Source organism: Rhinoderma darwinii, chromosome 4 (genome assembly GCF_050947455.1).
Source record: "Rhinoderma darwinii isolate aRhiDar2 chromosome 4, aRhiDar2.hap1, whole genome shotgun sequence".
In the NCBI taxonomy this organism is placed as follows: Eukaryota; Metazoa; Chordata; class Amphibia; order Anura; family Rhinodermatidae; genus Rhinoderma; species Rhinoderma darwinii.
The window spans coordinates 345,504,940-345,517,739 of record NC_134690.1 but is presented as its reverse complement, the minus strand read 5'-3'; the positions used below and the strand labels follow the sequence as shown (position 1 = coordinate 345,517,739).

The 12,800-nt window shown below is 43.1% G+C and overlaps 1 protein-coding gene across 1 annotated transcript in view; it reads left to right on the top strand.

Annotated features, from left to right (window-relative positions):
* The window catches only part of LOC142761280 (uncharacterized), a 30,665-nt gene extending 18,071 nt beyond the window's left edge, over positions 1-12,594 (top strand). The window contains exons 4-5 of the mRNA XM_075864465.1: positions 8,709-8,829; positions 10,358-12,594. Coding sequence (XP_075720580.1) covers positions 8,709-8,713 — 5 coding nt within the window. The 3' untranslated portion in view covers positions 8,714-8,829; positions 10,358-12,594. The remainder of the gene's footprint in view (positions 1-8,708; positions 8,830-10,357) is intronic.
* Positions 12,595-12,800: the final 206 nt, after the last annotated feature.

Sequence of the window (12,800 nt, the reverse complement as noted above, 5' to 3'; positions counted from 1 at the left end):
CATCACACACAGCCCCTGTAGATAGCATCACACACATCCCCCTGTAGATAGCGCAACACACTGCCCCCTGTAGATAGCACCACACACAGCCCCCCTGTAGATAGCGCTACACACAGCCCCCTTGTAGATAGCATCACACACAGCCCCTCTATAGATAGCGTCACACAGCCCTTTCCCTCATGTAAATAGTGCCACACAGCCCCCTTGCATATAGTACCATACAGCCCCCCTTGTATATAGTGCCACACAGCCCCCTTGTATGTAGTACCACACAGCCCCATTGTATATAGTGCCACACAGCCCCCTTTTATATAGTGTCACACAGCCCCCCTTATATATAGTGCCACACAGCCCTCCCCTTGTATATAGTGCTACACAGCCCCCATTATATATAGTTCCCCACAGAGCTCCCCTTGTATATAGTCCCACAGAGCCCCCCCTTGTATATAGTGCCACACAGCCCCCCTTGTATATAGTGCCACACCCCTCCCCTTGTATATAGTGCCACACAGCCCTCCCCTTGTATATAGTGCTACACAGCAATCCCCTCCGTGCATATTGCCACATAGCCCCCCCCAAAAAAGTATTGTACTTACCTTGCCCCATTCCTGCGACGGACAAAGCGCTGCACAGCTTTGCGGACGGAACACATGCGCAAACTAGAGTGACGTTATCACGCCGGCCTGCGCAGGGAGTCTTCCCAGCGCCTTATAGGCTGCAGGCCACATTATCTGTAGAGGCTGAGCAGGACACCTTTACTGCTCTACTGTGGAAAGCAATAGGGACCAGGCATAAAAATACAACATATCAAACTTGTTTTATCACCAAGAACAGACCCCTGAATGTATGATAGCCCCATTGCAGAGGTGTAGCTAGGGGTTTATCATAGGGGGGTCAAAACACATCTGAGTGGGCACCAACCCAGTGAGCCCCCCAACGTATGTTTACAACTGCAGAGGTGCATCCGGTGGGGTCAGGCTTACGTAAACAGCACAGTTTGCTGTGCTACTTTGTTTCTGTAAACTTCCAGAGAAGTGAATGAGTGTTACAGAAACAGCGTAGCATAGCGAGCTACGCTTTTTCCGTAACTGCTGCACTGTTTACATAATTTCCATTCACAGTATAGAGTATCCCCACACAGTATAATGCCTCAATTGCTGCCCTACACAGAGTATAATGCCCTTATAGGCCCCACACTTAATAATGCCCCCATACTGCCTCCCTACACATTATAATGCCGCCACAGCTGCCCCACACACAGTATAATAATGCCCCCATAGCTGCCCCCATTCATGATAATGCCCCTATAGCGACAGGCTCTTATAGCATCACTGCATCGCACCTGTGTGCGCCCAGCTGCTCTCAGCTGGCATTACATAGTGAATGGTTGAGTAGTGAGCTGACGGCTCCCTGCTCCACCATTGAATGCAACTGTATCTGTATCCTGAGCACCCAGATACAGTTGAAACTAGGACATGCCACTGCTGGGGTACCGGCCCGAGGGGTAGATGCTCGCCGACCCAGCCTGCCCCTGGATACTACCATTTCAGAGGGCCTGGGGCCAGCGCCCCCTGCCCCCTCGCTATCTACGCCTCTGCCCCATAGACTTTAGATTGCTGGCATATCAAATAATTTTTGAGCAATCTAATATCAATAGCCAGTTATAGGCTTCATAGCCGACGGCCGACCACATTTTGCAAAGTATGGTAGCACGGTCCGTAAAATTCAAAAGGACGGACCTGTTCCATAATTTTCTTCACATTTATACGGCACGGACACCCATCTCTATCGATACGGAACGGTGTCCGCGGCCAATAGGACTGAATGGGTCCGTAATTGCGTACCGTATTACGGTCCGCAATTATGGAGTTTTTACGGTTGTGTGTATGGGGCCTATGTTATTCACTTTAGAGTCTTACAGTTCGCATTTATGTTTATAACATCCTCCTACTTTTTCGCATGCAGTGATATGCGGTGATTGATTTGCAGTGCATTTTTCTATACACGTATAATCTTAATGTGAGAAATCGACAAAAATGGTGTCAATGATTTTTTTTTTTAACATAGAGTCCAGAGCAGTTCATTGCTTCTGCTAAATGCATAGCTACACTTGGGCAAAACTTTGTAACGTTTATTGGAATAATGGCTAAAAACTGTGCAGACAAGAGGAATACATCTGGGCTGTTGTGTGGTATGGAACAGGTACAAACAATTAGCAATCAGCTCAGCATCGTTTCAAGGTATAATAATGTTCATTTCATTCAAGTATCCAGCAAATGAAAAGAAAAATATGTTTAACATTTATTTTAGAATGCTAATTTTCTGGAATCTAATTAGTTATTAAAGAGTTACACATCCCAAAATAAACATGAAACATAAATACTAGGCTTTCCCAGACGCCGGAATGCCAAATCTTTCCAGTTATTCCAAAAATACGTCAGCGTAGTATCCAACTGGATTTTAATAGGCCGAACACTGACAAGCTCGGTTACAGATTAGAGAATTTGTTAGCAATGTCTTAAAGGGGTTGTCCAGTTTCAGCAAATTGATATTATTATTTTTTTTTTTTATAATTAAATGTTATACAATTTTCTAATATACTGTCTGTATTAATTATTCCCAGTTTTTAAGATCTCTGCTTGTTGTTATTCAGTAGGAACATTCATTGTTTACTTCCAGTGGATAAAATAGAAGACACATCTCAGAAAATATACTGTAAAGCCATGTTCAGACAAGATATTTTCAGGCATATTTTGGAGCATTTTGGAATACACCGTCAAACAGCTTCTCATTGACTTCAATGGGAAATAAGCCGTCTACTTCATACAAGCCATATTTTTATTGTGCTGAATTAAAAAGCAGCTAGTAAAAATATGCCTTGTAAAAAGAAGTGACATGTCACTTGAAGAGTTTTACAAGCAGATTTTCCCATTGACACTTCAAAAAACACTTTGAAAATATGCCTCATCCATGCTAATGCCAAACTACCCCTCACCTCTGACTCCTTCACCAGTGAAGGTGGGTCCCCAGCTGCAGGGGCCATAATAGTTGCTATACTTACTACCCTGATAGTGTAAAAAAAAACAAAAAAAAAAAACAGCTCTAGTCACTTCAAACACATTTTCCAAATCTTCCCGACGTCCACCAGCCCGACGGAGGCTAAAAGGACATAATGGAGCCCTGTGAATTATCATCTACGTTGTTTATACTGTAAGGTAGGAGATTTCCTGACGTACACGATAAACTTAGGGCAACAATACGATGTGAAGGGGCCTTAAAGAGGCTCTGTCACCAGATTTTCAAACCCCTATCTCCTATTGCAGCAGATCGGCGCTGCAATGTAGATTACAGTAACGTTTGTTTTTTTCAAAAACGAGCATTTTTGGCCAAGTTAGGAGCATTTTTATATTTATGCAAATGAGCCTTTCTTAAGTACAACTGGGCGTGTTTAAAGTTATGTCCAACTGGGCGTGTATTGTGTGTGTACATCTGGGCGTTTTTACTTCTTTTACTAGCTGGGCGTTGTGAATGGAAGTGTATGATGCTGACGAATCAGCATCATCCACTTCTCTTCGTTACCACCCAGCTTCTGGCAATTCACAGACACACAGCGTGTCCTCGCTCGTCCGACGCAATGAAGTTCCTGTGGGAGGAAGTGAGTGACGTCACAGCGTGATCTCGCGAGGACACGCTGTGTGTCTGTGCACTGCCAGAAGCTGAGTGGTAACGAAGAGAAGTGGATGAGCAAACACGAGTTTGCTTAAAAAACTTCTGAAAATCAGGAGCTGTTTTCCCTTGAATATCTGTATTTTCAGACTGTTTTTGCTAATTGTGTGAACATACCCTAAGGCCTTATTCACACGACAGTGTCCCGCCGTTTTTCCCGGCCGGTTTGCATTTGTTTTGCATCCGTTCCGGGCCGGGCATATCTGGACAGTGACATCGGAGGCAACTCCTGAAGGGGAATCCCCATGTGGCCGGTGATTCCACTTCAGGAAAAGCCCCTGTCGTCTGTGTCCATTTATAGACACTGAACGTTACTGGCTTCTCTTGGTGTGGAATCCCCTGTCACAGAGTGTTCGGGGATTCCGCTTCAGGAGTTTCCCCTGATGTCACTGCCCAGATATGGACAGAGACATCAAGCGCTCTGTCCAGGAGCGGAATCCCCGAACACACAGGGATTCCGCTCCTTCAGGGAGCTAAAGTGGGGCTAGCACATAGCAGAGTGGGGACGAAGCTACAGCAGTAGCAGCCGCAGAAGCTGCTAGCGGCGCCATCGGCCATGGTAGGTGTCGCCGCTAGCAGCCGCTATGGCTGCTATAGCTGTAGCGATGCCTGAAGAAGCGCAAGGGCGGAAAGGAGGCTGATTCGCCGGGCCAGGGCGATTTGGGAAGGGAGCCAGCACAGCGCCCCCTTCCACCTGCTGTACACCTCAGCCCTGCCACACAGTACCCCTGCACATAGCAGAGCAGGGACGTCGCTACAGCAGTACCCCCACAGTGTTACCTCCAGCATAGAGCGCTTCTTCTGAATGAGATACACTCCTCCTCCTCACATGCACTCTGCGCTGTGAAGAGGAGAGAGCGAGCAACGGTAGACACGGCCATCACTCGGGACACATTCCGGTGATGGCCGGGTATTACCCGGCCCCATAGACTTCTATGGGAGCCGGGCGGCCGGGTAAACGGCCGAAAATAGGGCATGTCCCATTTTTTGACGGACGGTTTTCCCGGCCCGTCAAAAAAATCGGTCGTGTGAATAGCCCTTTAGGGGTCTATTGTTCCTACTGCAGCCGGGTGACGGCTGATTTATGAACGGCCGTCACCCGGCCGGGAAACCCTGTCGTGTGAATAAGGGCTAATAGGCATGCAGCTTCCCTCCTCAGCCATTTTTTGGATTTTAACTTTTGTTTTTTCCTCTCCACCTTCCAAAAGCTATAATTTTTTTTACTTGAGGGCTTGTTTTTTGCGGTACAAGTTGTAGTTTTTCATGGCACCATTTATTGTACCGCATAATGTACTGGGCAGGTTAAAAAAAATTATTTGTGGGGTGAAATGCTGCACATGCATGACGTTCTGACAAACCCCATTCACATGAGTTGGGGCTTATTCAGACTAACGTGTTAATCGTCCGTGTGAAGGATGTTTTTTTAATGGCCGTCACACGGCTGCATGTATTTCTATGGGGCTATTCACACGGTTGTTGTTCGTGTGAAGGGCCTGTAAAAAAATAGGACATGTCCTATTTTTGTGCATTTTCACGGATCCCTCAATAGACTCAAGTCTGTGAAAACGGGTCCCGCACGGCTGCAAATCGGCCACAAAAAACGGCCGTTCTTCACGTCTGATTTCACACACATTGGTCTGAATATCGCCTTAGGCTTTATTCACACGAACGTGTCCATTTTGCACGCGCAAAAAACGCTGCATTTTGCCCGAGCAAAAGTTCAGTGTGGCGTCAGCATATGGTGCGCGGCTGCCTGATTTTCGCGCAGCCGGCATCATTATGACACTCTGTTTTGGTGTTACAACACAGTAAAGAAGGGGGGCTTTTATGTTTCCCTTCTCTTCTTTACCAGCTGTAGCATGAATCACGCGCGTCACCCGGAAGTGCTTCCGTGTGCCGTACACGATTTGCACGCACCCAATGACTTTAATGGGTGCGTGCTGCGCGAAACACGGGCAAGTATAGGACATGTCGTGAGTTTTACACAGCGCACACACGCTGCGTGAAAATCACTGACAGTCTAAACGGCCCCATTCACTAACATAAGTCCGTGCGACGTAATAAGTATCACGGACGTATAACACGTTCGTGTGAATAAGGCCTTATATTGTAATTTGTAGTGAATTTTGAGTGCGCAATCCGCACCAAAAATAGGAGGCAAGTAAGTGGCTTATTCAGATGTCCATGTTCGGTCTGTGATATAAAGACCGTGTATCCGCCATATTTCCCGGACCGACCACAGTTCAGGGAGCCGGGTTTCTAGCATCACAGTTATCTATGATCATAGGAGTCCCTCCCTTCCCGTGGGAATACTGTCCCCGGTCCCGTACTGAAAGCATCATTACAGTATGGGACAGTATTCCCGCGGAGAGGCAGGGACTCCCAGCAACACTGATAACTATGATGCTAGGAGTCCGGCTCTATGAATTGTGGTCAGCCTGTGAGATACAGCCGATACACGCTCCGTATGTCACGGACCGAATGCGGCCGTCTGAATAAGGCCTTAGTCTAGTTACACAGTGCGGTGAAATCCCATTTTTTTGCCACAATTTTTGCAAAAACGTGACTTGACCGCACTGTGAGAATATAGCCTAACAGCACTTTTAATGTTTTGTATCTTTTTTTTATGCAATTTTCATAATTGCGGCACAAATCACGCGGTTTTGTCGCGATTTTTATATAATCGCGGCAAAACTGCGCCATTTTTGCCGCGATTACGAAAATCGCGGCAAAAAACAGCTAGGTAAACGAAAAAATACCAAAAAACTTTTTAACCAACTTTATACAATCTACAAATGGGGTCAGGGGGATGGGAAGCAGGATGGATAGGGGAACATACTCACCAGCCTGCAGGTCCGGTCAGCAGTGTAGAGGAGCTGGCGGGCGGGATCTCCACACGCAGCTTCAGCACATGCTGCATCTTCCCCGTCCAGTGAAGCTACAACAGGTATGCAGGGGCTGCCGCGAGTGTTACTAGGGGAGTGTCGCTAGGGGGGGTCGCTAGGGGGGTGCCGCGGGCGTTGCGAGGGGGGGCCCGTGAGCGTTGCGAGGGGGGGCCCATGAGCATTGCGAGGGGGGGCAACAGTCTGAGGGGGGGCGACGGCAGCCCGGAGGGCCCCTTTTTTTCATCCATGTGGCCGGGCCCCTGACGGGAGTACCAGTAATACCCCCCTGATGTCGGCCCTGTGATTAGCTATATATTCTCGACATCCAGGATCAGATTTTGCCATATTTTCATGTCAGTCATTTATACAAAAATTTTTATAAAAGAAAACGATTAGTTATTTAAGCCAAAATATGAGTAGCAGAAATTTATTCTGTTTTTCGATAAATGGTCCAGCCAATGTGTATCCAGATGTTCATGCACTCTACTCTATGCACATGGTTGTGATCAATTAAACATTGATTATTATCAGTCAAATTATAGAGTCATCAGTAATCAGACTTAGGCGTAAACAGTGAGCAAAGGGATGGAAGAAAGTGTTTCCAAAAAGTCAGGTGTTTTTTGTGGAATAAGTTATAATGCGCTGTTCTATTCATAAGAGAATGAGAATGATCGAAATAAAAAATGTGGAGGTAGCAGTGCAAGCTCTTATTTACTGATATTGCGCTCCAAGCCCATGCATATAGATAAATGGTAAAATTCTGGCTGCCTGCAGCCAGCACTAGGGGGAGTCTAGGAGATTACTGAATATTGTTTATACTTTGACCTCAGTAATAACACAGTATGCACTGTGCTCCCCCTAGTAGCAGCTGCAGAAAGCTAGAATTGTACCATGATTAGGATGTCTACGAAGGGGATTTGGAGAACTGTTTAGGAGCATATTATGATGTCCCATAAGATAATACCCCCCCCCCCCCATTCTGAACATTAATTTTTCATTGTATCTGGAGATGTCAGATAATATTTGTGGTTTGGCAAATAATCAATAATTTAATTATTCAAGTTAAATATTTTTACAGATGTGTGAGTGAGGCCTTAGTTTTGTGCAGTCTTTTGACCGGAATACCCTGCGGGTTCTAGGTTGGACACTTTTCTGCAGTGTATCCGACCTGTGTGAACAAAATTACAGTAGCTCTTTTCCGTGCAGTTCTTGGCTGCGCAACATCTGAATATACCATTAGTGAAGCAAACTTGTGATCTTCTCTAGGAAGATCTGCCCACTGGTTTCTCTGCCAGTGCTGCAAAGCAGGAAGTGTCAGAGAACCGGGCACAATGTATTAGACAAATTATTCAGCTGTGCATTGTACATAAAGAATTAGCTGAATATTGTATGCATGTCCAGTTATAAAGTCATTCATTGTCTTGTGAAACTCCTTTGACAGAACTTAGCAGGGGAACATATCATAGACATTAGTTTGTTGTGGGACTGGTATCTATGACCATCATTATGATCTTGGAAAAAAGCTGATCCGTAACTAAAGCTTTAATCGAGAGGTGGCCATATATTTGTAGTTCCTCTCCCTTGAGGATTGGGCCTGATATTGTATGACAGTTATAAAAGTCTTTATTTTTATAACCCTTTTTAGGCAGAAAAACTTTAGGGAAGAAATGAAACTCAAAATAAAATAATTAGAATATAAAATATACTATTAATTTCGACTACGCTATTGCATTAAAGTAGACTACGCTATTGCTTCTGGCAAAACGACGGATCCGATGCACAACAGAGACAAACGGAAACCATGGGTACCGGATCCGTCACCATTGAAATCACCGCTGTCATTTTGTGTCTGTTCAGGGTTCCGTTCTGACGGTAAGCTCCGACAGGACGTCAGAACGGAACCCCAACGCATATGTGAACGAAGCCTAAGTCTTCTTCTGAATTTGCATGATTAAATATTGTGACACATTTCTGCACTGGAAACTACTGTAGTACTGGAGTATTCAAATTGCTATTCTATCCGATACTGGATTAAAAGGAATAAACGGTATAAGAAATAATGCTTCACATTATAAATGGCCATTATTTTAATTTTAGTGTAAAAGCGGCCACAGGATGTGATGACTACTCTGCAGAGGATGTGCTACTGAAAAACGCACAGAACCTGATTCATAGTGTTTTGCAAACCTGGAAAGCAGCAGAAGCAGCATGCATTAAGGTAAGCTAGTTACCTAAAAAACCTTTTTACGTCTGACATGTCATGTACCATCTACAAAAAAAATACATGTAAAAAGTTACTCTTAGTCCACTTTCACACGTCAGTATTTTGTTCAGTATTTTGCTTTGATAATTGTAACCCAAGACCAGGAGTGGATTCTACACCAAGAAAAATATAATGGAAAGATTTTCACGTCTTCTGTGTTTTGGACCCACTACTAGTTTTGCAGCAAAATATTGATGAAAAGGTGAAAGATGCCTATACTATAAGGACACCACTGCTTTCTACTCTCAGCTGTACACGATTGCAGGACAGAATAGGTATTGAAAGGCCAGAATGATGCCAGTGCCCACCATACACAATTTTTGAAAGATGTCTGCATGGACTAGTAACTGAAAGCTAAGCTTTGAACTAGGGGCGTATGTACAAATCACAGTGTACCTTAGCAAAAGTGAGAATTGCCCCCCCCCCAAAAAAAATAAAATTATTGCAACTAAACTTAAAGAGGCTCTGTCACCACATTATAAGTGGCCTATATTGTACATGATGTGATCGGCGCTGTAATGTAGATTACAACAGTGATTTTTATTTAGAAAAACTATCATTTTTGACCGAGTTATGACCTATATTAGCTTTATGCTAATGAGTTTCTCAATGGACAACTGGGCGTGTTTTACTATATGACCAAGTGGGCGTTGTGGAGAGAAGAAGACACATCAGCTCAAGGCGTCCAAGAGGGTACAGTTGAATGTGCAGCAGCATATCTCGGACGCCTGGAGCCGATGTGTCTTCTCTCCTCCGACACGATGGTTAAGGACATGTGGGAGGAAGTGACCTCACAGTGTGATCTCGCGAGAACACGCTGTGTGCCTGTGCAGTGAAAGAAGCTGGGTGGGAACGATGAGAAGTGTATGACACTGATTGGTCAGCGTCATACACTTCTATTCACAACGCCCAGTTGGTAAAACGAGTAAACACGCCCAGTTGTCCATTGAAAATCCATTTGCATAAATCTAAAATTGCTCATAACTTGGGCAAAAATGATCGTTTTTCAAAAAAAAAACAACTTTACTGTTATCTACATTGCAGCGCCGATCACGTTCAATAGGAGGTAGGGATTTGATAATCTGGTGACAGAGCCTCTTTAAGGCAGAAAGACCCACAAAAAAAGCAACAACTGAAGACAGCTGCAGTAAAGGCCTGGCAAAGCATCACAAAGAAGGAAACCCAGCGAATGGTGATGTCCATGGGTTCCAGACTTCAGGCAGTCATTGCCTGGAAAGGATTCTCTACAAAGTATTAAAAAAAAACATTTTATTTATGGTAATGTTACTTTGTCCAATTACTTTTGAATTAAACCTGAAAGTCTACACTTCAATTGAATCTCAGTTGTTTCATTTCGTATCCAATGTGGTGGAATGCAGAGCCCAAATCATGAAGATTATGTCACTGTCCAAATAATTCTGGTCCTAACTATGTCTATATATATGTTTATTCTTCCTTAATTTTATTTTTCATATTTTGACAGAGCACTGAGAATCCCACTTACAGCAAGGAAGAGGAGGAGGTGGCTGCATTTTCTTCACAGTTAAGAAAAAAATTGCTGTGTCAAAGAGCTAAAGAGACTGAATATTAAAATATGAAACCTTGTAGAACTAGGGCCTATAAACACTGCTTACCCAGCGCATACGCCCCCATTCACCTGACAAATGCCAGTAGAGGGTCATATCGGCACACATCGAGCTGGTATACGTTGGTATGTCTTCTGTTTTGATGTATGGAATAGCATAGTTAACTGCGTTATTCCATACAGAGGCATCCAGTAAAAAACATGTTGGTGAACTACGTTAAGCGTAAAATCCCTTTGTCATACAGCGGGCCTGTATATGTTGGCATAGCTTTTTTTTGCTGTATAGAATAGCGCATTACACTAAAAAAGCATGCAACTCAATATACTTTTTTTTTTTAAATGGAAGCCTATGGGTAACTTATGCCACTATATGCATATATAGTAGCATACATCGGAGACTTACGTGGGAGTATCTCCTGACTAATAGATGTGAAGAACACTGCGAATGCAGAGTGAATAGGCTGTTGCAGTGCTGCGATATGTCCCCTATTTTTGTATATGTCACACTGAATGGTTTCTAATCTGTAAAAAGAAAAAAAAATATATTAGACAATGGGAACCTGAGTAATAATATAGCAAAGTTTTAAAAATATTACTGAATTTATTTAAGTTATCCAACACCCATATCATCCATTTGAAAACGTAAGAACCAATAACTGAAGGCAAATATTTCCTTTAATTTGATATCACATTGCTGTTAAATCTGAACCTAACGATATAGGAGTCACCACAACAGAACTCTGTGCCATGACTAAAAGAAATTCCAGATCAGATGTCTCTGCTGTATTTCTGCATTATTCAGTCTGCAAATAATTCTAATGTACTTTGAACATTTGTTAAATTTCAGATGCATGCCCTCATTGGCCACAGGGTGGTGCACATGAGCTATGTATAAAATAAATATTTGAAAATAATTTAACAATTTTTGAGGTTTCTGTCAGGAAATAAATAACTATTAATGTGCACCTGAAAATTCTCACATGAAGAGAATATTTCATCCAGTTTCTCATTACTTTTTTTGTGGTTTTACTACATAGTAAATGTCAGAGGTAGAGATGTCGTAATTGATTCTACACTAATTGAATTTGGTCCGAATTTCCAAACGTTTCGGGTTCGGCAAAATCTGAAACATTTGGGGTTCACAACGCACAAAACGCTGCAGTGTGGCGGCTGCTATTTTGCAGGTTAAAAAATGGATCACATGACCTCGGACCGACTTCCCCATAATACCTTACAGGCAGCCTTCCCAAAATGCACTGCAGTTATTCCTGCCTCTAACACAGCCAATCAAGGTGGATGACATTACTAATGCTAGCTTGGTGTTAAAGAGCTCGAAAGGGGTCAGATACAGTCCTAGAAGACATCAGAGTGTCCGAGTTTTTAGAGGAATCGGGCACTTGTAATTTGTTTACTCCAAGAAAAGCTCTGTACAATACCACAAACGTATTATTATATATAAACTTATTGTAATCTACTTATTTCGAGAGTTGCCCTCTTTGTATAAACCATTTTCCTATGCCCCTGTTTGGGATATCCCTGTATTAGCTAGAGCAAAGAGCCATTGAAGAATGGCTCAAAATTTGATCAAAATGTTTACTAAGAACCTCATGTTCGTACATTTTTTTAAATTTTGAGGAGCCGCAATAGATCAAGTATAGTAAATGGATGTGCGGTCCAGGTTTTCTTCTCTCCATTGTGGAGCCATTGTAGAATGAGGCTACCACTCTGGTGGACCTTGTGCATATGTTACTTAGACAGTCCATCCATTTCAATGGATGCCGGGTAATACAGCATATTGCTGTAGATAGATAGATAGATAGATAGATAGATAGATAGATAGATAGATAGATAGATAGATAGATAGATAGATAGATAGATAATACAAAGGAAGCAGTCCTATTGAATGTATAAATCCCACAAAAATAGGCAGCACTCCATACGATTTCAAATTAGGTTTGTTGAAATTTGATTAAAAATAAAAACCTGAAGAAATATTAAGTATTCAGACCCATGACTTTGTTGCGGCAGCTTTTGCAGCAATTAACGGCTCTGTAAACCTTTTAAATTTTTTTAATATAAAATAACAGAGGATTTTAGACAAGTTTTTAATTGTTTTTTGTTAATTATTTTACTTTTTGAGGTTCAGCTTCTACGTATCCTGGATACATAGAACTGTATCTTGCGCTTAAATACAAATCCGTTATGTGAGCGGGACTGACGGCTTCGGTTACAGCGTGATCCAGCTATTATTAATGACATCTAAGTTCAGTACATGTGACTGATAACAGGTGGATCCCACTGTCACAGAAACCACCGATTCTGCTGACCTGACGGATTCAGG